The sequence below is a fragment of the Tympanuchus pallidicinctus genome, unplaced genomic scaffold (genome assembly GCF_026119805.1).
Source record: "Tympanuchus pallidicinctus isolate F22 unplaced genomic scaffold, pur_lepc_1.0 scaffold3, whole genome shotgun sequence".
NCBI classification, from domain to species: domain Eukaryota; kingdom Metazoa; phylum Chordata; class Aves; order Galliformes; family Phasianidae; genus Tympanuchus; species Tympanuchus pallidicinctus.
In genome coordinates, this window is record NW_026294747.1 from 62568436 (window position 1) to 62591991 (window position 23556).

General features: G+C 43.5%; 1 protein-coding gene across 1 annotated transcript in view; it reads left to right on the forward strand.

The window, feature by feature from the left end:
* PTH1R (parathyroid hormone 1 receptor) overlaps positions 1 to 23556 on the forward strand; it is a 104107-nt gene that overhangs the window by 57177 nt on the left and 23374 nt on the right. Inside the window, exons 3-4 of the mRNA XM_052695952.1 lie at positions 12874 to 12984; positions 14473 to 14591. Of these exons, the coding sequence (XP_052551912.1) occupies positions 12874 to 12984; positions 14473 to 14591 (230 nt within the window). The remainder of the gene's footprint in view (positions 1 to 12873; positions 12985 to 14472; positions 14592 to 23556) is intronic.

Consider the following 23556-nt stretch of genomic DNA (forward strand, 5'->3'; position numbering starts at 1 on the left):
CTGTATTTTTGGAAGCAGTGAGTGAATCTGGGACACCTTGATTTTTTTTTTTTATTTTTTAATTTCTACATTTTTAGATAGAACAAAATATCACGTAAGCTGGCATAAAAGCTCGGTAGGGCTGCTGTCCTCATTCTTGGGAGCTGACGCACAGGGATATTCAACGCCTCACCTCCGATCTCAAAGGAGAGTCTGTGGCAGAGCCAAGGTTTGGATTCTCATCTCCTTACTCTTCAGCCAGGGCACAAACCACAAACCACATTTCCTTTTGTCCTGGAATTCAAGGTGAGGCTCCAAGGATTCGAATCCAGGTGGACAGAAAGTAATGAAAGTCTTTGGACGTATCCCACTTGACTGAAACTCAAAACTCTCATCATCATGCTCGCTTTAAAGCCTTTGGTTTTGTTTTGGAATGAGGAAAACACATTTGAAATTTCCTGCAGTGCAATGGGTACCTGGATTCTCCTCCTTTTTTTCCCCGTCACATTGCTGAGTGTATTTTTCAGGCCAGCTCTTTGCCTGGTGTGAGCTGGCAGATTCCCATTCAGTTCAGTGAGGGCACTGATTTGTCTCAGATTCATTGCTTTCAGCCATCATTCAGCACTTTTTTTTCCCCACGCTAATGTTCATTCAGAATAATGTGATATATCAGAATTACAGTGAGATCTGTGGGTTTTAAGAGGTGAGAGGGTAGTCCAGATCAGCTCAGAATCAAACTCCGGTGCTGATATTTGCTGGTCCCTTTTTCTCCTTGCAGCTTTGCACTCTTCACACGTTTGCCTGTTAATCACAGGTTAGAAATATTCTTCACACTTCAGTGTGAGTGAAGAAGATCATTTGCAGGAGGGACCTGCAAGTCCAGCACCACTGGATGAGATTGAGGAGCAGGTTTCTGTGCAACACTCTTCCAGTTTGGGCTTGAATTTGGGCTGAGATACACACCAGCACAAGCTCTTTGACTGGAAAATGTGATCCTGCCTGTGCATAGACCTCATTAGCTCTTCTTCAGTAAGCAGCAAGCTCAGAGAGATAAGCATCTCAAGTCAAGCTGTGTTGTCTTCTGGAAGCAGGCAGTTAGCAAGGTAGTTAGCAGGTGCCATGTGCCTTGTGCTGCAGTGCCAAATGGCAGCAGCTTCCAGGTTCTTATTGAAGTTGTCCCTGTCAGCCTACATTTACAGATCTGGCTAACGTTGGTTTAATCTTTGTCTCAGAGCTGATTCCACGTAGCTCCAGCTACCAAAAATGCCTGTAAAACCTGGCTAGTGTGCCTAAAACTTGAACAAATCATTGCAGGGGAAAAAAAGGAAGAGGCTAACAGGTGCATGAAGGATAGTTGTGTTCACTTTCTTATAAACATGGGAAGGAGATGTTTATTGGAAGGAGACATACAAAGGCTTCTAGCCTTTGGAAGTTCAACATCTGTCTTAATTTTAACTTTTCTCTGATCCTTGGCCCATGCCCTGATAAACTGACCAGGCAAATCTGTCAGGTGGAGTATTCAAATACATTATCTGCTGCCGTGGCTCAGCAATGTCTTGCTCAGTTGAAAGAAGATGGATGCAATTTAACAACATACATGCCTAAGTCCCATTTTGACAGTGGTAGGGGCTTCACAAATCTTACTATGAGAAGCAGCTGAGGGAATTGGGAATGGTTTTAAATTGAGGGAGGGAAGATTTAGGTTGGATGTCAGGGGGAAGTTCTTCACAGAGAGAGTGATGAGGAGCTGGCACAGCTGCCCAGAGAGGCTGTGGATGCCTCATCCCTGGAGGTGTTCAAGGCCAGGTTGGATGGGGCCCTGGGCAGCCTGGGCTGCCCTGGGTATTAAATGTGGAGGCTGGTGGCCCTGCATGTGGTGTGGGGGTTGAAAATTCATGATCCTTGGGGTCTCTTCCAACCCTGGCCATTCTGTGATTCTGTGAATTGGGATGGCTCAGTCTGGAGGAATTCCGTGGAGAGGGGGAGACTATTAGATTCTACATTTATCTGGAAGGAGGTTATAGTGAGGTGGGAGTCAGCCTCTTCTCCCAGGTAACAGTGATAGGACTACAGGAGATAGCCCCATGTTGCACCAGGAGAGGTTCAGGTTGGATATTAGGACAATTTTACTCTCCAAAAGAGTGGTGATACATAGGCACAGGCTGCCCAGGGAAGTGATGGAGACACTTTCCCTGTTGGTGTTCAAGAACCAAGGAGATGTGGCACTGAGGGATGTGGTCAGTGTGCATGGTGGGGTGGGTTGGTGATCTCAGAGGTCTTTTCCAACCTTAATGATTCTGTGATTCCATGGTTCTAAGGGGCATCAGGGTGCAGCATAGACTCATCAAGCATTTCTGGAGAGCAGAGACATGTGTCTGTTCTACCTGATATTACTAGCAGATTAGATAGTCCATAAGAAAAACCTAGCAAATAAATTTATATATATATATATATATACACAGTTTGTAAAAACTCCAAATTCTCTTTTTTGTCCCCTAAAAATGTTACTTTTCATTAGTTTTAAAGTTGCTAGGAGAGGATTGAGACCCCTGTGTCCTCCTGACACAGACCTCATAGACAGTGCTGCTTTCTCCAGGTTAACCACCAGGTACATCTCTGAGCCTCAGGACTTGCCATGGGCTCCAACCCACACGGAGTGGGGCTGACATGGGTACAGCCCCATGTGGTGCTTTCTCACATCTCTCTTTCAGGATATGTTCCTCATCTGCTGCTTTTAGCTAATGTACTGAGGGAAAGATGCTCAAAAATTTAAATAAATAATAATTAAAAAAAAAAAGAAAAGAAACTAAACAACACACACACACACAAAAAAGGAAAAACCTCTGTCCCCACAAGCATTTGGCTTCCTTTCTTCTTTTCTCTCATTTTTTCTCCTTTTTTTTTTTCTTTCTTTAAATATAGTCTCTAGATGAAAGACTTTCAGAAAGAACAGGAAACCCTAAAATTTCTCTTCTACGTACATAAATATTAGATTTCAGCCATGGTGGGCAGCCTTATGCCACCCCAAAGTTAAACCTGGAAGGGGATGAAGTGAAATTCCCAGCCATAAGCCATCAGACCTGATTTTTTTTCTTTCGCCTGTGAATTAAAAGCCTGTCTTTCCCTGGTTTGGAAAAGGAGATGGGACATTTTGTGGGGCAGGAGAGATTTTTACACAAACCTGTTATTAGTGAAGGCCATCGGCAGTCTTTTCTCAGAGTCTTAGGTGTGTTGCAGCTTGCCTCAAAATGGCTGTGTTGTTTTTCCATTCTATTTTTTTTTCTTTTTAATAAACAAACCTATTTGCTAGGGAGAGGGGTTATTTTTAGTTGAGAAGCCATGTGTTTTCACCCAAGGTATGTGGGCTGCCCACCTGAGTTTATTGCTCCATTGTCCCTAAAGGACCTGTATGCAAGCCTAGGCAATCTCTCGGCTTGAAGAAGCAATTCCTGCTCTGTGTTTTCTATCCAGAGGCCCAGCACCACCATCCCTTGGTCATCCATCCTGCCAGGCTGTCCTCAGAGGTAGGGAGTATCCTCAGGTGGCCTTGAAGTCAAAGGGCACAAATGCGTTCAGGATTTTCCCTGAACATCCCAGCTCACTATAAACTCCATATCTTCTCCTATTCTTTCTAGCCTCTCCCTGTTTGTACAAAACCTGTGAGGGTTTATGGCCTAAAGCTTTCCAGTCCTACTGAGAAGTGTGTTCTAAGCAGTAACTGGTCTTTTGGGTGCAAAGAAGGAACAGGTCTTAGGGGTAACAATAGGTGTAAATGGTTCATGTGTGTATGGAGAAAGGGTGAATGACAGCACATACAGCTGCACTGAAATACTTGTTGCCGTGCTAATTTCTACATTTATATTTAATGATTTCTGACCAGTGCTATAAGCTCTTGGAAGGAGATCTGGAGGGTTTTGGAAGAGCTGGATTCCACAGAATGAGGACAGGAGGATGCTTTGGATGAGCCCAGCCAGTAATGTATGTTGGGTGTTGCCACACGGGATGCTGAAGGTTCATCTGTTGGGTTGTGGGGGGACAGGTAACATGTGAAATGAGCTAATGATGTCATGGTGGCCAACACTCTGCAACTGTGTCCTGTTAGCACTTTGAACTTTGTGGCTTTCCCGTTCTGCCTTATTGTGACAAGGAGCAACACCCAGCCCCATGTGTCCTTCCCCTCTTAAGTCCAGTTCTTCCAGCACTGAGCATTCAAGGGGTATTCTGCCCATTAAATGCCAGTGCACAGACCACCAAATGTCTCTGAGTAATGGCACGCAGGATCTTCACGCACACATCCCATCCCACTCCTCACATTGCCCAAAACACAGAACCTATTCACAAACACAGGTCTTCATGGATGCATGCACTGTTCCTAGCCAGCCATGCAAAAGTCCTCGGAGGCATACAGAGCATCCTTCCCCAAAACAGATACGTGCTCCTGCTGTGTTGTGCTGCAGAGGCAATGCCATCAGACACCCCTTTCTGCACACATTCCCACCCACAGATCTATATGATCCATGCTCTGACAGCCAGCTATGAAATAAATCTGCTGCACCAAACACCCCCATAAACTGGCCATCCAGCCCTCCCTTTCTCTCACTCCTGTCCTAAAATGCTGGGTCATTTTTTTGGTTGCTCCTCCCTGCCTTTTTACAATCCACCAAATGTCCTTCCCGTAATAGAGCGACCACAATTGCACACCGTATTCCAAATGTGGTCTCCCTGATGCCTCGCATGATGCCAGAATAAGTTGGGCTGATTTATAATTCCATACCCCTAGATAAACACCTCAAGACCATGTTTGCATTTACCCAGCTGCCAAGCAGCTTCACAGATGGTTTTAATGTGTTCTCTGCATGCTTGTGCCACTTGCATAGAGATCAGAACTGAGAGTCGGGGGGAAAGAAACCAGAGGAAGGAGGAAAGGGAAACAGATCAGGCAGGAGAGAATAAGAGAATAGCACCCACTGTACCCTAGGAGATGAGCAGTGAGCAGGCATGGCCCCAAAATTCCTCTCCCTTCTTCTTTCCTCCACTTTATCAACCTGCAGCACACAGGGAACACAAGTCCCAGGGCAGTGACATCAAACAGCATTTACATGCACCATCCTGAATACTTTATTGGCTTGCAATAATGAAGACAATTTCTGTGCAATGAGATTTCAACCCTCGAGGAATAAGGAGAGCTTTAAGGCACATCTGTTCCAAAACTATGGTAATCTATGCAACTATAACTACTCTGTAGTACAGTGCTACTGTAAGGGAGTATTCATGACAGTCCAAGATGAATGGGTACTTTAATAGTAACCTCCAGGAACTAAACATATGCCCTGCCTGGAGGATTTTACAGTGCAGCCTTAGAAGATGAGCAAAGATGAACTGTGATAAAATGGCATGAAGAAGCGGAGAAATAAATCAGACTTTTGACTCACATCTGCTCAGTGTATTGCAATTGACAGTGTGCCCTTCACTGAGGTGCTGTGGTTTCTGCATAGTTCTACATGAGCTGATGGGTTTCCAAATGTCTTGACTTGTCAAAATGATTATTTTGAGGCTGTTATGGCCTCTGCAGAGTTATGACCTGAGTCCTTCCCCTGAGAAAGCAGTGAGTGAAAGCAGTTGGACTCAACGATCCATGTGGGTCCCCTCCAGCTTGTGATATTCTACAGAACTATGAAAGTAGCATTTAGCACCATCACACACCAACACACATCCCTCAGTATTTCACTGGGGACTTTGTTCCCTGAGCCCTTGGGGTTGACTTCAGCTGAGACTTTGGTCTCTCAGCCTCATGACTGAAGATTTGGATCATTTACTTTCAGAGCATTCAGGATGGATGTTCTAGGCCAGTCTCCTTGGGTTTGTCTGCTGTGTTGTGACTGGCAGCAAAGGCACTCAGAGCTGCAGAAGCTATCCTCTAATGTTTGGTTTTCAATAATGCCAGTCACAATCTATGAGGTACCCAGTAGGTGTTTGATAACTGCTTTAGGGGGAGAAACAAGATTTTATCATAGAATCATTTGAGTTGGAAGGGATCTTTAAAGGCCAGCAAGTCCACCTAGTGTAGGGAACCTGCTTTGGCAGGGGGGTTGGACTCGATGATCTCTGGAGGTCCCTTCCAACCCCTACAATTCTGTGATTCTGTGATTCTGTGATTCCAACTACCCTGCAATGAACACAGATACCTCCAGCTCCGTCAGGTTCTCAGAGTTTGGTCCAGCCTAGCCTTGAATGTCTCCAGGGATGGAGCATCCTCCAGCTCTCTGGACAACCTGTGCCAATGCTTCACTACCTCCTGTACTGAGGACTCAACATCTAGATGCAGTATCTAGGTGAGGTCTCACCATGGCAGAACAGAGGGGCAAGATCGCCTCCTTCAACCTGTTGGCAACAAATCTGAGAATGTTTGGGGAAATAATCCCATTTGCATGATACTGAGATCCCATCATTTGAAATGAACAAATGTATACGTACACTTAAGAAGCATGTATTATTAGGTCCCACTTTTACCACTCATAAAAGAGCCTACTGTGAATAACAAGAAGTGTTGGCAACACGAGTAAGATGTTCAGTGCTGGTATACATGTGAGATTTTCCAGGAAGAGCCCAGGTTAAAAGGGATTTGAAAGAATGAGGCCTCAGTTGAGCTGGATAGATGGTCTGAGAAGCAAAGTAAAAGCATCAGGAAACCGGAGGTGAGGTTTACATCAGCATAGCAGGGGAAAAAAACAGAGACTCTGCAGTGGCTTCTTCTGTCTTAAGGAAGTGATGAGCTGAGTATCTCAAGATCAAGAGGTGAGAGCATAACAACCACTTACAGGAGGGGTTGGGTTGGCTTCTTTGTCCTTGGGAAGGAAAGAATAATTCAGACTGCCCTATTAATGCTCCATTTAATCTAGTGAGATGCCATCTTAAAATCACTTAGGAACGTGAAACTTTTTCTCCCTAGAGCCTCATCCTGAACAAGGCCCATCCGATGGTTAGAAGTTCTGTCTTAATTTCTTGTATGAATTTTGTCCATTGCCATTTAAAGCACTTTTCTTTATGCGTCTTCTCCCACTTTTGAAGCTCATCTTCATTCATAGTGCTTACCAATAGGATGAGAAGAACCTTTCTCATTCTGTTGTCCATTTAGGTAGACCAGGCCTTTATTTTCCTCCAGGGCCACCAGCAAAATCTCCCCAACCCAACAGTCCTTCTCTTTCTTGGAAGAATTTTTTCTTTCTGTTCCTCTTCAACAAAGGAATTTACAAGCTTTTCCCCTGAGAGGCTGTTTTCTTTGACCAGTGGCAAGGACATCATAGGACCTATGAAGCCTCTCCTAGCAAACTACTATGGGATAAAGAAGCAGAATATATTTTAGGAGACAAAGCTTCAATTCCTGCCTCCGCAGTTGACTTCTATCAACCCCACAATGATGGCTTTGCAATCCAAAAGTGCAGACAGAGGATAGAGGCTTGAATATGTATATATTAGTGGTTGAAATCTGATGAATGAAAGCATTATGCCAGGTTCTGGGGACTGGTTACAATAAGGACCCCAGGACTGCCAACCAAAACAGCTTGCCCTGTGAGCATCTCTTCTTTTTGAAACAACTGCAGAGAAAATCTACTTGTTGGATCCAGCAAGCTCTTTAGTCAAATGGTTTTGCTGAACCCATCTGAAGAGTTTAAGTTTCTTGGCTGAAGGAGAGCCCACAAACTTTCTTCAAACACGTCCAAGCCCAGTTCTGCCAGAGATGACAGAGGCCTTTCCCACCTTCCCTACCTTCATCCACAAGTGTTACAACTACGGCTCTGGATGCAGAGGAGCTTCTCCCATTGATGTACATGCCTGAGACACAAGCCATATCCTCCATTCATCTCTGCCCAAATGACTGATACGTGTCCAACATCAGATGTGGGATGTGTACCAGATTTGCTTGTTTTCTTCAAATTTATGCATTCTTTTTGGCTTACATCTTCAGTGAATTCTACCATTTCTTCCAAGGAAAGAAATGATTAATGTTCCCAGTTCATTTGGAACATGCGACCTCCTGTCCCAAACCTGCCCACTTGCATTGATCTAAACAGCATATTTGAACCCTCAAACTATTTTTCACCAAAAAAAAATATGGGTTTGTCAAGAGCTTTTCAATCAGCAACAAAAAACAGGATCCCTTATGATTACCCATCCTTCTAAACAACGTTGTCTCAGGAGAGACTCATTTTTCAGCATGCCAAAAGCACATTGCTTGCAGATGTTGGATTTTATTTTTTATTTTTTAAGACAGTTTAAATGAAAAAGTTGTAAAATTGATTTTTCTAAAGTATAACCATAGAGAAAAACTGTCAGCTTATGGATTTTTATATTGTTTTCCTGAAACTCCTGGACATTTTTCAGATTTCTTCTTGTAATTCAATGTGGATCTGTTTTGAGAAGTGACCAGGAAAACAGTAGGAAGAAGCTGAGTTATTAGCAGTGTTAATATTTTTATAAACTAAGAAAAAATATTTGGAGGAAATACTTGGGAAAACAGAAAAACAACAAGTCTTGTTTGGATTCCAGAACAATGCCAGAACAATCTTTCTTTCCCATCATCTATTCTATTGCTAAATGATCTCCAGACTGAACAAAGCAGAAGAAAATCGGAGAGAGATGATGCAGACTTTGGTCCAGTTGGTCCCAGTTATCACACCAGTGGCCTCAAGATGGTGAAATTAGAATCACAGAATCATAAAGTCATTAAGGTTAGAGAAGACCATTGCGATCATCTAGTCCAACCATCACATTAATGGTAAAGATGCCACGTGGCTGGGCAGACCAGAGTAGAGCCAGCAGGGCAATGGAAGAAGGAATTGATGTGGGGATGGTGTCTACAAATCATCACAGAGAAATTTACAGGGAGGGAATGATGAGAGTTTTCTTACTCTTTTAGAGGATGACGAAGAGGTGGAGAAGATAGGACAAGGAGGAATGGTTTTAAACTGAGACCAGGGAGATTTAGGTTAGATATGAGGAGGAAGTTTTTCACTCAGAGGGTGGTGAGGCACTGGCACAGGTTGCCCAAGGAGGCTGTGGATGCCCCATCCCTGCAGGCATTCAAGGCCAGGCTGGATGTGGCTCTGGGCAGCCTGGGCTGCTGGTTGGTGACCCTGCACATAGCAGGGGGTTGGAACTGGATGAGCATTGTGCTCCTTTGCAACCCAGGCCATTCTATGATTCTATGAGTCTATGAGTCTATGATTCTATGATTCTATGCTTCTGTGTCACGATAGTCTATGATAATCACAACAGATTCATTTGCACTGCTTGGGAGACTCAAATGCTTTCTGAAGATTCAGTCCCATCAGACCTCTATATGGCTCAGTTCTATGGGTGAATACACAAAAGCACTGAATGATTTCAGATGCAGTGAGATGTGGCAAAGATGGTATTTTTTTTATATTAGCAGGACAGCTGATGTCTCCCCAGATTGCCCAACTGATATTGCAGCAGTCCAGAAGGGTCCTAACAGCACAGTGCCTTCAACCTTCTGCTTTTCTGGGAAGATAAGGAAGAATTAAAGTACCCCAAAATAAATTACTCTGTATTCCGTTTTCCTTTGAATGAGTGCACTGTGTGGAAATATGTATGGGTATGTTTACAGTATGGGGAAGAAGCATCACCAGGTACTTAGAATCATAGAATGGTTTGAGTTGGAAGAGACCCTTAAAGTCCATCTGGTCCAACTGCCCTGCAGTGAACAGGAACACCCACAGCTCTATCAGGTGCTCAGAGCCCCATCCAGCCTGACCTTGGTATCTCCATGAACGGGGCTTCCACCATCTCTGGGCAACCTCTACCAGTGCCTGTAAAAGTAGTTCTCCAGATGAATTCTTTCCGAACAAAATCTTGCAGTGTAATTTTGAATGAATCCGCTTACAAATGAAGGCTGAACTTTGCAAGTTGTTCTAAACCCATTAGAGAAGTGGAAGGACTTTGAGTATTTCAGAGCATGGCATTCAGATGATTCTTTTTCTCTCCTCAACAGTTTATCCATAGTTTTCATTTTTAAACTGACCCAAGTTTATTTTGTAAAAAGAATTTATTTTATTTTAGGTAACAGCACTTTGAGGGCTAAATGAAATCCTTATTTATTTTCTTCTCTGCAGTAAGAACTCAGAAGAAATAACCCTTTGTCCTAATCCAAATTTTGTGGGGCTTTTTTTCCCCTCTTTTTCTTCTGATGTTTATACAGAACTAAAAAAAAAAATAAACTTTTTCATGGTGTAAGTTATCCTGCAAAATAATTAGCCAAAGGACAGGGCTTACATAGCTTTCATGAATAGGAAAGCCTGGTACTGTTCTTCCTCCTTCTCAGAGCAGAGAACACGCACTGAACTTCATCCTATTTATCACATCGATGCCAAGGAATGTCAGCTGCTCTGCCCCCGCTCTCAGTTAATGCTTCAAATGATAGGCAGTGATTAGGCTGGTCCTTTTCATCAACGCTAAATTAAAGATGAGGAATCAGGCTGTTAAATGATGAGCTTTTCTGTTGTTTTTCATGTCCCGAAATATCAGCAAACTGAATTGATCACTGTCAGCTCCGACCCTGGAGGGCCCTGCACCAGCCAAAGGTTTTTAAAGCAATCCTGGATTCTTATTCAATCTTGTGAAAGCACATGCATTATAAAGGATAAATTACAGTTGGGCTGAAAGATTGTGAAGGCATTAGCTTTGATATTGAAGAAACATGCTGAGATCTTGGCTGGGCTTATCATTTCTTTGCTATTGGAGCTCTTTTGCAGATAAGAGCAGGCTGCTCTATTTTATTTTGATTTTCATGTAATTTCTCCCTGTCAGACACTTTGTATGCTGCTGATAAACTCCTTTTTTTGAGGGCTGCTAATAGCATGGAGTCCAGGGACTGTTCTGAAAGTGGAGATGGATCAGATTCACCACTGCTAGCTTTCCATCTCAAATATGCTGCTGTAGCTGGATCTTAACCAATGGCTGCAGTGAATGCAGCCCAGTGCAAAGGGGTAGCAAGCACTAGGTTGGATTTGGTTATGTAATCATAGAATCACCAAGGTTGGAAAAGACCTCTAAGATCATCCAGTCCAACCATTCACCTATCACCAATATCTCCCCACTAAACCATGCTCCTCAGTACAACATCTGAACGTTTCTTGAACACCTTCAGGAATGGGGAGTCCAACCCCCTCCCCCCATGGGTAGCCTGTGCCAGAGCCCATTGTGATGGGACAAGGGGAAATGGTTTCAAACTGAAGGAGGGGAGATTTAGTCTGGATACAAGGAAAAAGGTTTTTTTATGATAAGGGTAGTGAGGCACTGGCACAGGTTTCCCAGAGGTTGTGAACACCTCATGTCCCTGGAGACACCCAAGGTCAGACTGGATGGGGCTCTGAGCACCTGATGGAGCTGTGGGTGTTCACAGTTTATTGCAGGGGGGTTGGACCACATGGCCCTGAAATGTCCCTTCCAACTCAAACCATTCTGTGATTCCATGAATTTGCAAGTTCATGCAAACTGCAAGATGAGAATCAAAGTATTTTAAATACATACTTACGTACCTGTCAGTTTTTTGGAAAAAGAAACTTAAAAGATGGGAAAGGACATTTTTCTTGATTTGTGTCTCTGTTTTTCCTTACACTAAACACTAATCACAGATTTCTGCAAGCAAGCCATACACAGGGAAGAGGGAGTCCTGTGCAGAGGTGACCTTCCAGGAGGAGGCAGGGTTTCTCTGTCAGTGGTGTTTTAGCTTTCTTCAGTGTACAAAAAGGAGGAACAAGAATGATTTAAAGAAAAATCCATCAGGAACCATCACATCATTCCATTCCAAAAAAGTTAGGAGGTTGTACAACAGACAGAGATAAACAGCTCCCACAATATTCTTCTCCTGCCCGCTCTCTTTCTGCTCAGCTCAGTGAAAATTGGTGACTGAGCAAAATGCAGAAATCCAAAATAGTGAGTAAGCAAGGAGAGAAGCTGGGGAAACTCGATCATTGTAAGCTGTGCTTGGCTGCAAGCAGCAGCTGGTCAATCAGCATGTGTGCACTGCCAGGCAATTAGCATGGGCAGGGCTCCAAATCAATCAGTGCATGGCCTGCATCTTGGCCCGTGGTTACATCACTGGGAAGGAGGGGCAGAAGGAAGCTAGAACAAGTGAAGTCATAGACAAAAAGTGTCAGATGAGGGAGGAAACAGATTCCATCACTTTACTGCTTATGTAACAAGATAATAAAATATTCTGTGTCTACTTTTAAAAAATACTGCCATGGGACCTCCCTACAGATTGTTTTTGGTCTTAGCCTTACTTAAAAATGCACTCAGAATTAGGTAAGTGAGGAATCTCAGAAAGCAGCAAAACATTGTGGTGTACCATAGCATTGGCTGATGTAAATAATAAGTAAAAATGATAGCTGAATTTGGCCTGATGGTGTCTAGGCATGAAATCACAATCTAATCTGGGTGTTAAGTGCCTTTCAGAGAGGTCTGAGCTGATTGTTATGAGCCTCACAATGTAGCCACAGCACAATTTAGCTCCTTAGTACAGGATTTTTCCTAAAGAAGTTGTGGATGCTACATCCCTTAAAGTTTTCAAGGCTGGGTTGGAGGGGGCCCTGCAGCCTGAGCTGGTGCCTGATTTAGTGGGTGGCATCCCTGCCTGCAGGAGGAAGGCTGGAACTGGGTGATCTTTGAGATCCCTTCCAACCCAAGCCATTCTATGATTCTGCCTATTTGTTGTCCCACTGCTGAACACATCCTAACCCAAAACCTTCTGAAGCTAAATGCTAAAAGGAAAATGGCAGTGATACCCAAGATCAGCCCTGGATAACAGTGTTACCGACTTGGGTAATCCTTTCAAAACGGTGACTGCTGTTCATGTTTGTGTCTCTTACACAGATGGCTTTTGTCTTCCTGAGTGGGATGGTATTGTCTGCTGGCCAGAAGGTGTGCCGGGCAAAGTGGTGGCTATGCCATGTCCTGAGTACATCTATGACTTCAATCACAAAGGTAAGTGCTGTCCCCATGGTCAGCAAAACCACAGCAATGAGAGATCTGGGGGGCATGGAATTAGAAATCCCCTTTAGAATTTCTTGCGTGGTGACTCTTATCCAAGCAAGGGTAAATATAAATAGAATAGAAATAGAATAGAAGATATATATATATATAGAGAGAGAGAGAGAGAGAGGGAAAAAAAAAAAAAAAGCTCATTTTTAACATACATTTCCCACCTGCACAATGGGTTGTAAGTACAACTAGGTAGTCTTGCAGCATTACAAACCCACATTTGTTTGCTGAAACAAACTTCAGGTAGCGATAGAAATCTACAAGATATCCTCCTGATTTATATTCTTCACAAGTTTGTTCTTTCTAACCCCTACTCTCTGCCCAGACCCCTACAGTGACTATCTGAGAACAGTGTTGGTAACCAGAACACGTGAATTCCTCCCTATCACACTTTCCCTCAGGCACTGCATTTCTTGGCTCGCTTCTGGTGCCACAAAGTCTGTGCATGTTTTTAGAAGCAGCTGAAGCACACTCACCCCTCAGTGTATTTCCAAAGCGAATGCATTCTCTTTTCTCAGGCAAAGCTCTGCACCCAATGCCTGCAAAATTAAAGAATTAAGATAAATCCCTAGCAGAGCCTTGCTGCTGTTTTCAGAAAATAAGTAATTGTGTTTCAGTGCACTCTGGTTGCACGTAGTATGTCCTGCCTTTTCTATAAGAAACTGTGAGCCAAGCCAGCCCAACTCTTGAGAGATGACCTTTTCCAAAGACATACATTTCAAGTTAGGGTCTGGAAGGAACAAGTGACCCATTTCTATTTCCCTTTTTCTTCCATAAGCCGACAGCACGGATTCTCCACCTCTTAAATATCCACTGGTGAAGCTGCCTAGGGCAGTGAGCGTCTCAAGAAGATGTGTCTACAAAGTCTCCCTCTGCAGTCACTGAGATCTCTCAACTGGTCTCATCCTCATTAACTGTAATGGGAATTTTTACACACAACCCACGCAATTGTATCCCCACACAAACATCTGAACAAGAATGTTTTCATCTGTGAGCTGTCACAAGACAAAACCATGCCTTCTCTCCCCTTTCCATCATCATGAGCAGGGTAGCCGTGGAAAACTCTACCTTGAGATACACCAAATCTGTAAAGGAGCAGCAACAGAATGAAGATTGCTGTGTTGTTGTTTTTTCTTCATAGAGAGAGCTGTAATTATGAGAATGATACTGTGCTTTTGAAATTTACACTTTCTTTCCTTAGATTTTAGAGCCACTATCTTGATCTAAACTAAGTGCAACTTATTGTTAGCTCTCTGGGGTTTATCAGAAAACTACTAAGATTTCTAAGGGGATAGAAATTGTGCTCTTGTGGCTGAGCTTCAAAGCAGGCAAGAGACACCGAGTTCTTTGGAATCCACCCTTGAACTGAAGAGGAGGTTTCTCCTCTCAGGTCTAGCTCCATTTATACTGCCTCTTGTTTCTCTCCTACAGGCCATGCTTATCGCCGGTGTGACCTGAATGGAAGCTGGGAGCTGGTTCCAGGCAACAACCGCACCTGGGCAAACTACAGTGAATGTGCCAAGTTCCTCACCAACGAGACAAGGGAGAGGGTAGGCAATTACATTTTTGCATGGGGCATGAAATGTTGGCCTCATCCAGGGCTAGCTGGAGGAGTGCTGCCTCATTTGAAACCCCTGATGAGCTTTAACTTACTGCCTTCTGTTGGAAACCACACCCAAGCTTGCCAAAGGTGTGTGTTTGTTTGGATAGGAAGTATTTGAATGGGAAATGGTTCTCAAGGCCAGGAAGGGTTCACTCAGTTGACATGACTCCATTTGTAAAGAGATTTTGGGGAAATATGGAGCCGGTTCACAGACACTAAGAAGGGATTGGAAGTCATGCCTCGTGTCATTGAGGCTCCATCTACCCCACCAAACAGTGATTTTGTTACTAGATTATTGTTAATTATTCGTTTGTGCTTGTGTAGACTAGGGGATGCATATACAGAGGGGAAAAGCCATGTTAATCAAATTGTTAGTGACCCTGTTTCTGTAGGTGTTTAACACAGAACGTCCTTGTTACAAAGCATAAGCTACAGGATCTGGTCTATGTGGTCTGTTCATTGGAGACGAGTGGGGAAAAAGTCTGTTGCTAAAGCAAATTAACATGTAAGAGCAGATCTTTAACTAATTCTGGTTTAGTCACAATTCTAAAGGAGAGACACAAGTCCAGAGGTCAGAAAAGAGACTCTAGGTGCATAGAGAAGGTTTATATGCTCCTAGATGAATATTTGTTTATATCAGATCTATGGGCGTTACTCTGACTTAGTTTACATTTAGACAACTGGAAAAGCAGCAACTGGCTACAGCGAGGCACAAATATTATATCTGTGTCTGCCCCAGTTGTGTAGTGCTTCTGCAGGGCTTCTGAATTTCTCCAAGTGCATCACAGAAGCTTTTTTGTTCTTTTCTTTTTTACTTTTGCTGTCAATGGGGCCACCAGAGGGAGTGTGACATTCTTTTTCAGGAAGAGACATTTCCACCTTTGTGTGATTGATCTCTTATTTCTTTAACTTGCAAAGTATTTGGCAAAAATCTCTTGTTTCTCAGTGGTGTTTAGAAGATATTTTCCTTGGATATGGGGTATGGTAGTGGGAACTGATCCTTTGCAGCAAGGGTTATTCTCAGACAGTTGGAGACAAATATCAAACTGTAAGCTTCACAGTAAAGAGCAAGCTTGAAGATGACACACAGTCCCTTTGGGAGAATATTTTTAGTTTTAAATCCGATCACAGATAGTTTTTGTATTTCTTCTCCAATGGTGAAACAATATTTGAGTGACAGAATGGTTGAGGTTGGAAGGGACTTCTGGAGGTCATCTGCTCCAAGCGTCCTGCTCAATCAGAGGCAGTTGCCCCAGACCACGTCCAGACAGCCTTTGGATATCTCCAAGGATGGAGAATAAAGTTATTTAGTAAGGAAAGGTGTTATTTTATTGTCTTCATATGTTGAATCATGCAGTAAAACTGTAGACATCTTTGTGTACACCAGGTTCTGTTCCACTACTGCATGATGTCTCAGTGATGTTTTCTTTTAGAAGAGCTTTGGTGGAACATATCTCCTCTATATGGTAGAAATAGCTTACTTTAGCCCCAGAGGTCTTTGCATGGTTTCTGGAGTAGGTGATGGAGTCATTGAGCATCTCACACTGAGAGCTTTGCTAAATTGCTTCTGCTTCTTAACCTTTCACCTCCCCTTTCCCACCTCTCTCAGCTGAGCACCTTGCTCAGATCCCTCCATCTGAGCAAGTCTCCTAGATTTCCCCTTGTTTTTAACCTCCCATGTTGGAGGCTAGGACTTGGCCTTAGTTAATCTGCAGGGGAAGGGTATAAAGTAGAGCAAGTTGTACATTTGTTATCATCACAAGGAAGAAACAGAGACCTCCCACCCCCAGGCTGGAAGAAGAAAATGCTGAAAGCAAAGTCTGTTGTCCTTGTGTATATTGGGGTGTCTTGTATTTGTCCTTGTGTCTCCCTCAGTGCAGAGGTAGTCATTTCACAAATGGAGCACTGGGGCAGTGTCTCCTAACAGACATTAGATGAGGTGCCAAGATGCAGAAGACTGCATTTGTGTTCTTTGCTCTGCCCCTACTTGGAAAATCACTGCTCCTCATGACCTCTGCTTCTATGTGCTGTTTTAATTAAACCCTCCCAAAGAGCTTATTATCCTCATTATTCTGTACACAAGGCTCAGTCACCTTTTGCCATTACTTTTCTGTTCTAGATGCACAGAATTGACTTTAATGATTTTTAATGGTGAGACAAACTACTCCATCTTTATTGTTCAGATTAAATGGATAATCTGGTATTGCCTAAGCAATGCCTGTCCAGGCCAAAGAACATTAGAAATAAAAGAGGTTTCCCCTAGCTTTGGAATTGCATCATGATTACCACATGCTTTTCAACAACATATTTTATTCATTGTCACTAGTATTATTATTACCCTTGTACTTGCATTTTCATAATGCTGCATGCTGTCATGTAATTGTCAAGTTTTGTCCTAGAGATAGTTGCACCTTAGGTGACAAGTGTGACCATTGGACCTCCCAGTACAAAAAGCACTGTGGAAATAGAAGAAAAAAAAAGGAATAACCTTTTTTTCCTTGTCGTATAGTGACTATCAGAAGCAAGGAAGGCACGATTCTGAAGCACTGATGTTAATAAACCTTCCTTTGATTGTTGCTTAAAGTAAATATTCCAAGAGATGTGAGAATCAGAGGATTTGGCAAGATAGACTCATCATCCTTAGAGAGACATTGTTTGCTATTATTATTTCCCCCCTCCCTCATCCACCCCAAGGAGCACAGCATCTTTGCGTCACCACTAACAGCTGCTTTTAACCAGCCTTCCAAATGGGGATCATGGGCTCTGAGCAGGACAGCATCTGAGCAGATGTCAACAAGAGAAAATTTTAAGAAGCTGTGCATCAAAAAGCATTAGGAAAGAAATGCATGTCTGGGACAATCTGTACGTATCTGCTTGGCTATCTCTAGAAATAGGCCTATATCCATAGATAACTGTGTATACAGACACACCTAAACAAACACCCATGTGCATGTACACATACACATATATATGTCCACGTATGTTTGTTTAGGTGTGTAGCTTCCTCATTTTAGCCTCTGTGGGAATAATTATAATATTGACCAAAGTAGCATGCAAACACCCCCTAAGAAGGTCTGTGTCTTGTATTACTTTTTTTCCTGAATCATGTAATGGATTATTTCACACAGAGCAGCAAGGAAACCACTTTCTGAAATTAGCAAATTATGCTAAAGCCATTAGAGCTGGGAGAATTAACAGCTCATAACTGCTCGGTGAGCAATTGCTCTCAGGCTGTTTTCTAAGGGAAAATTAGCACTGCTGAAGGACGCTGGAGTGACAGCTCAGAAGATTGATGTCCTCTCGTCAGCCAGTGCAGCAGGTAGGCTGCAGCTAGCTCTTGCAGTGTGTTCCTCCCGATACCTTGCAGATAGCTTAAATCTTGCTACGAAGAACCATCTCTCAGACACGGTCTGGCAAATGTTTGCGGAGCGTAGAAAGGAGTTTCATGGGAAAGTGTCCTCGTAGCATGCCATGGGAAGATAAGATGGTTTCCTTTGGGCTGTTTTCCAAACTCTCATATTCTTCTTTTAAGATAACCCTTCACTGGTGCAGCGGAGACCATGAGAAATTTTGTTATTTCCCGAGAAAGAGCTCCCTTCCCAAGAGATGTGCATGGACATCCCCCATCCCAATTGCACTCTGGCTTTTCAGAAAGCTTCCTTGCCTCTGAAGAGACAAGCTGAGAGCTGTCTCGCCAGCCCAGCACCCTGACTGGGCAGCTCTGAACCGTTTATTTTCTTTGCAGTGTTTAGAAAGAGACGGGAAGACAAGGGAAGGAAAGGGAATAGATTGGGCAGTGTTCACGCTTTGAGGAAGGTGGTGTGGTTAAACACCATCTGTGTGTCTGTCTGCTGTGTTTCATGTCGCTGAGCTGCTGAACATCAGTAGAGGGCATTCACTACTACCAATCACTCGATGGATCGTTGGGCACTGTATATAAACACAGGCACATATGTATGTATGTAATTATACAGAGATATTTGTTTTGTTATGACACTTTTCCCTGGATTTCAGTTCTGGGGGGAACAATAGGACATACATATGTTATGTGTAGGTATATTTATCTCTATCAAAACCCCCCGTGCTTTAGCAGGGGGCGGGCGGGTTGGACTCAATGATCTCTAGAGGTTCCATTCCAACCTCTGCAATTCTGTGATTCTGTGATCCCATGATTCCATAATTTGTTCTGCTTTGTTTGTCCCTACAAGATAGGGACTAAGGCTAAAAGGACCTTTGGCCCAGACTGGTCGTTCTCCTTGGAGCTTTCTTTGGTTCCTCTAAGGATTTAATTCAGGGTGGCCTTTTTTCTTGAAGCTAGTCTTTGGATCAAAAGTGGCACAGTTGGGAAGACCTGATGGGTTCTGGCACAAGAGTGCAGCTTTTGAGGCAATGTCTCTCCGAAAAGCATAGTAATATTTTGACCATGAACCCTTTGGCTTTCACACAACTGGCCAATGGCGATGGGTCACCTGTGGCCATTTTTATGTTCACCCTTTAAGACATTATCAGAAGTAATGACATATTTTGCTCATTAAGCAAAAATTCCCTTCGTTTCCACCTCCCCAGAAATAACACTGAAGCCAAACACATCTTATTAAAAGAAAAAATCAGACCGACTCATCCTGTTTTCAAGGATGGGCTTAAGGGTAAATGTGACATCTACAGAAATCATGAGGAAGAGGAATATGTGCCAGCTACTTGGGAGGTTAGCTAAGCTTGGAAACCACCAACCCAGCAAAATGGACCATCCTAAGATCTAACCTCAGCTCACCAATCCCTTCTTCATCTGCAATTGCTTGTTTATATTATGGTGATTTTACTGCTCCCAGAGAAATCAGTGAGGTCTCAGGAATCCATTGCATACCAAACACAATAGGAAAGGCACAGCATGGCCCAGGGCTGCTTTATCTAAACTCCATTGTTCAAACCAAAATTCTTCTGTGCCTGACCTTGGCTCTTGGAACTCTCTGGAGTCCCTTTAGAAACCAATAACTTCATGTATCCTCAAACTGATAGCATAAAACACGTTTATACATTGTGTTCTGAATTACAGAGTTGAAACAGCATCAAAAAGCGTTGTGCATTTGCATCACAAAAGATGGGTAGATGTGATAGCTTGTGTAGGAATAAAAATGTATTATCCAAGCCTGTTCTTCACTCTTGCAAGTAACCCTCACGTGCAATCCTCATTCCATGCCTATAAAGTATGCCTGATGGGTTCCTACAAATGCTAAAGCACTTTTTAATGTAGTGCTGTTGAAATTATTTTATGCCTAGAGCCTGCTGAGAGCATCTGGTGTTTTATGTCTACCTGTGCGACCATTGTAGGGTACCTGCTTTAGCAGGGGGTTGGACTCAATGGTCTCGGCCATCCCTTCCAAACTCTGTTATTCTGTGATCTATGAAATCCATGCTCTTCAGGAGCAGTTCTGGAGTCTTCGTGGGTATCCCCAGGTATCTCACATAGCAGCTCATAACTTGGTGTCGGTAGCTGAATCTGAAGAGCTTTCTTTCTTGCCTATCAGGTGAACACAGGCTCTCAACACACTTGGAAACACATTTACACAGCTGTATTTGGGTAGGGAGACTCCTACCATAATCTCTGTTGGGATTCACAGAGGCCTGACACCTCTGTGAATGAGGGCAAGAGAATTATGTGGCAAAATGTGCTCTCCACAGCAACTTTCTGCTTTGCTTTGCTTTGCTTTGCTTTGGAAATCAGTGACTTTTTGCAAATATTCATTCTCCCTGTCATTAGGCTTTTTAGGTGACATCTTTTGTTAGATATTTTTATTTGACATTTATATTCTGAATGTCAGAATAAAGAAGGGAGGGGAAGGGATGCAGTGGCTGGACCTAGTGACAGAGGCTTCAGACATCTCTTACCATTCAGAACAGTAAGATGCTGCCCCTGCTAATTTCATTAGAAATACAGAAATAACATCTCATTAACAACATCTGAATCAGCAGCTGTCACAAAGTCTGCAGATACTTGATCTGGGAAGTCCTTACATATTTTTCTATCCTAACACACTGGTAATCCCACCCTTCAGCATGACCTACGAACGCCTCGTAAGACCACTGGATCCATTTCAGCTTCACAGCAGAAATGTTGCAGTCTTGCATTATCTCACGTAGGAGGGGGGAAGCAGAAAGTTGGATACAAAGTGCAATAAAATGATATTTGGAATGTAGGTTGCCACCAGTCACCAAGGTGATAAATCATGCAATCACAGAGATATAGATTCAAATTTCTCAGTCTATGTCAGTCATCCCTGTGTCACTGGAAATAATATCAAAGCCCTGAAGGCTTTGACCAGTGGCTGTAACATAGGTTATGTTCATACCAGGGATCAAACAAAATGTCCTGGAGTGTGAGAGATATTGCATGGTGATGGCTTGTACAATATGGAGTTATAGGAAACTTATTTGCTTTTGTAAAAGCAGCTCAAAATCAGCTAGGACATTTATGCGTCTGAAATAATGGGACACGTGTGAGGACAACTGAATTGAGTCCTGAGAGTGACAAAGAGCCTTACTTGAGATCTGAATGGACGGGGACCATTATCTGGTCTGGAGAAGAGGAGGCTAAGGATGACCTTACTGCTCTCTACAACTCCCTGAAAGGAGGTTGTGGTGAGGTGGGGGTTGGCCTCCACTCCCAGGCAGCGCCAGTAGGATGAGTGCTGATAGCTTCATATTGTGCCTGAGGAGGTTCACGTTGAATATTAGGAACAATTGAACAATTTCTTCTCAGAAAGAGTGGTGATGCATTGGCACAGGCTGCCCAGGGAGGTGGTGGAGTCACTGTCCCTGAAGGTGTTTTAGAATCATGGAGGTGTGGCTCTGAGGGAGTCAGTGGGCATGGTAGGGCTGGGTTGGTGTTAGACTTGGTGATTAACAGTATGTCTTTTTTTATGAAATTCAGCCCCAAATACCTCCTTCTTCCAGCTTGCTGAACCTCAAGTGGTCAGAGCTGATTGAGCCATCTATACAATACCTATCCAAAATCAAACCTGGGGACCACATCCACTATGAGGAACTTCATGTGTTCATACTAAAAGTCGAGGGAGCTGTCACAGATTTTTCTATACAGGCTGCAGTGCAAAAGGGAAAGCACAGCCATGGTTTTGCACTGGATGGGGCCCTGAAGCCCCATGCCTGGTTCTCTGATATAGCTCTGAGCTCTTTGGAGGAAAACAGATTTCCTCTGGGTTCAGATCAATGCACATTACCTCTCCATTGGTGGAAGCAGACAAATTAGGAGTCAGGTTAAGGCCTGAGCACTGTATGAAAATCTAACAGCAAACTACTCTGAGGGTCACACACCTGGAAGATATCCAAACCACAGGGAGAGGGGAATGCAGAGACCTTTTGGGAGGGGGCATATGCATCCTGTGGATGCCCGTGGTGGCTTGGTTTCATTTATTTTGTTTAGTTGTTGGGTTGTTGTTGTTTTTTTTTTTTTTTCCACGCACTCTCAGAGTTCACATAGAAGACATCTCCTGCTCTGTTTTCTTTCCTGTTCTCCCAAAGTCATCAGGCTGTAGCAAAGTTCCTACCCTGAGGTCAGGCAGGCGGAAAGCTGAGATGCAGAAGGGAGCAGAGAGGAAGTCTCCCACCACACCAACAGGGAGGGAGAAAGGAAGGTCTTGTTACAGGCTTAGCACTCAGTACGTCTGAAATAGTACTTACACCTTTTGTGGTTCATCGATCTCTGAGTTACGGCTGGAGTGAGGTGGGGAGGGAAGGAGCAGGTGGGCTGGTTCACAGCAGACAGATCAGTTCACCTGGAGAGACCAGACGGTTGGCTGTGGTTTGGTGGAGCTTTGTAATGCACAGAGAGAGCATGGGAGAAAAGAAGGGCTCATAGGCTGTACAGTGCCTGAGAGAACCACAGACCATGATCTAGAGAGGTAGTATGGTGCTTGACTTGATGGGAAGCCATTTCACTAACCCCAAAGGCAAGTCACCCACAGCAGAGCACTTTAACCACCTTAACCTATCCAAATCCTTCCAGAAACAAGTGTGAGTGGCTCAGCAACAAGAATGCCTTCCCAAAGTATTTGGGAAGAAGAAAGGATGAAGATTAGACCCATACCACACTTCTCCCAACACTATCTCATCCCAGCAGGGCATGGGATGGAGTAGGCAGGCAGCAATATTCAAGGACATCAGGTATGAAACTGATGTTCCCTAATCTTGCTATTATATTGTGAATTTTACATTTTGTTAATAATCCATACCACCAGCATCATGGATCTTGAAGGGGGTTTTGTATCCTTCTGTTTCCTTCAGTTTCTTTTCAGCTTCTCCTTTTTCAATGTGCATGCATCAGCAGTTGAAACAGTGAAGAATTACAGCAAGAGTCGAATTAAATGGCATGAGTTAAAGTGTCACACCTTTTAAAACAGTGTATTATGGACTGGCAAGGCCACACTTATTAAGGCTGGGTTGCCACTTCCAACAGGTTCGTAGAGGACCAGTGACAGTCAGTGTGCATTCAGGGCAGATTTACCAGAGACATCATGTGGAACTCCTGTAGCAGGATGGTCTGTTGGAGAACACCCTGTCTGGAGCCTATAGAAGCAATGTCCTTGACTTGGCTATGCATGACTTTTGTGGTCTTCTGTGAATTATTTGATCTTCCATTAGCTTGAAAAAGAGGTTTCTCAGACCATGAAGGTGGTTGTTTCAGCTGGCAGATGACTCAGTGTTTTGTTACCTGGAGGACCTTTCCTGATTCAGCATTTTGGTTTCCACAGCTGGGACCTCCCTTGAGCTAGGAGATGAATGAGACCTGGAACTGCCCTTTTATTTTCCCCTGGGTAAATCCAGGTCTCCCCATTCGCAAGAACAAGCACTCTTGGAAACTAATAAGCAGGAACTGCCCTCTCAAAGGTTCATCTCAG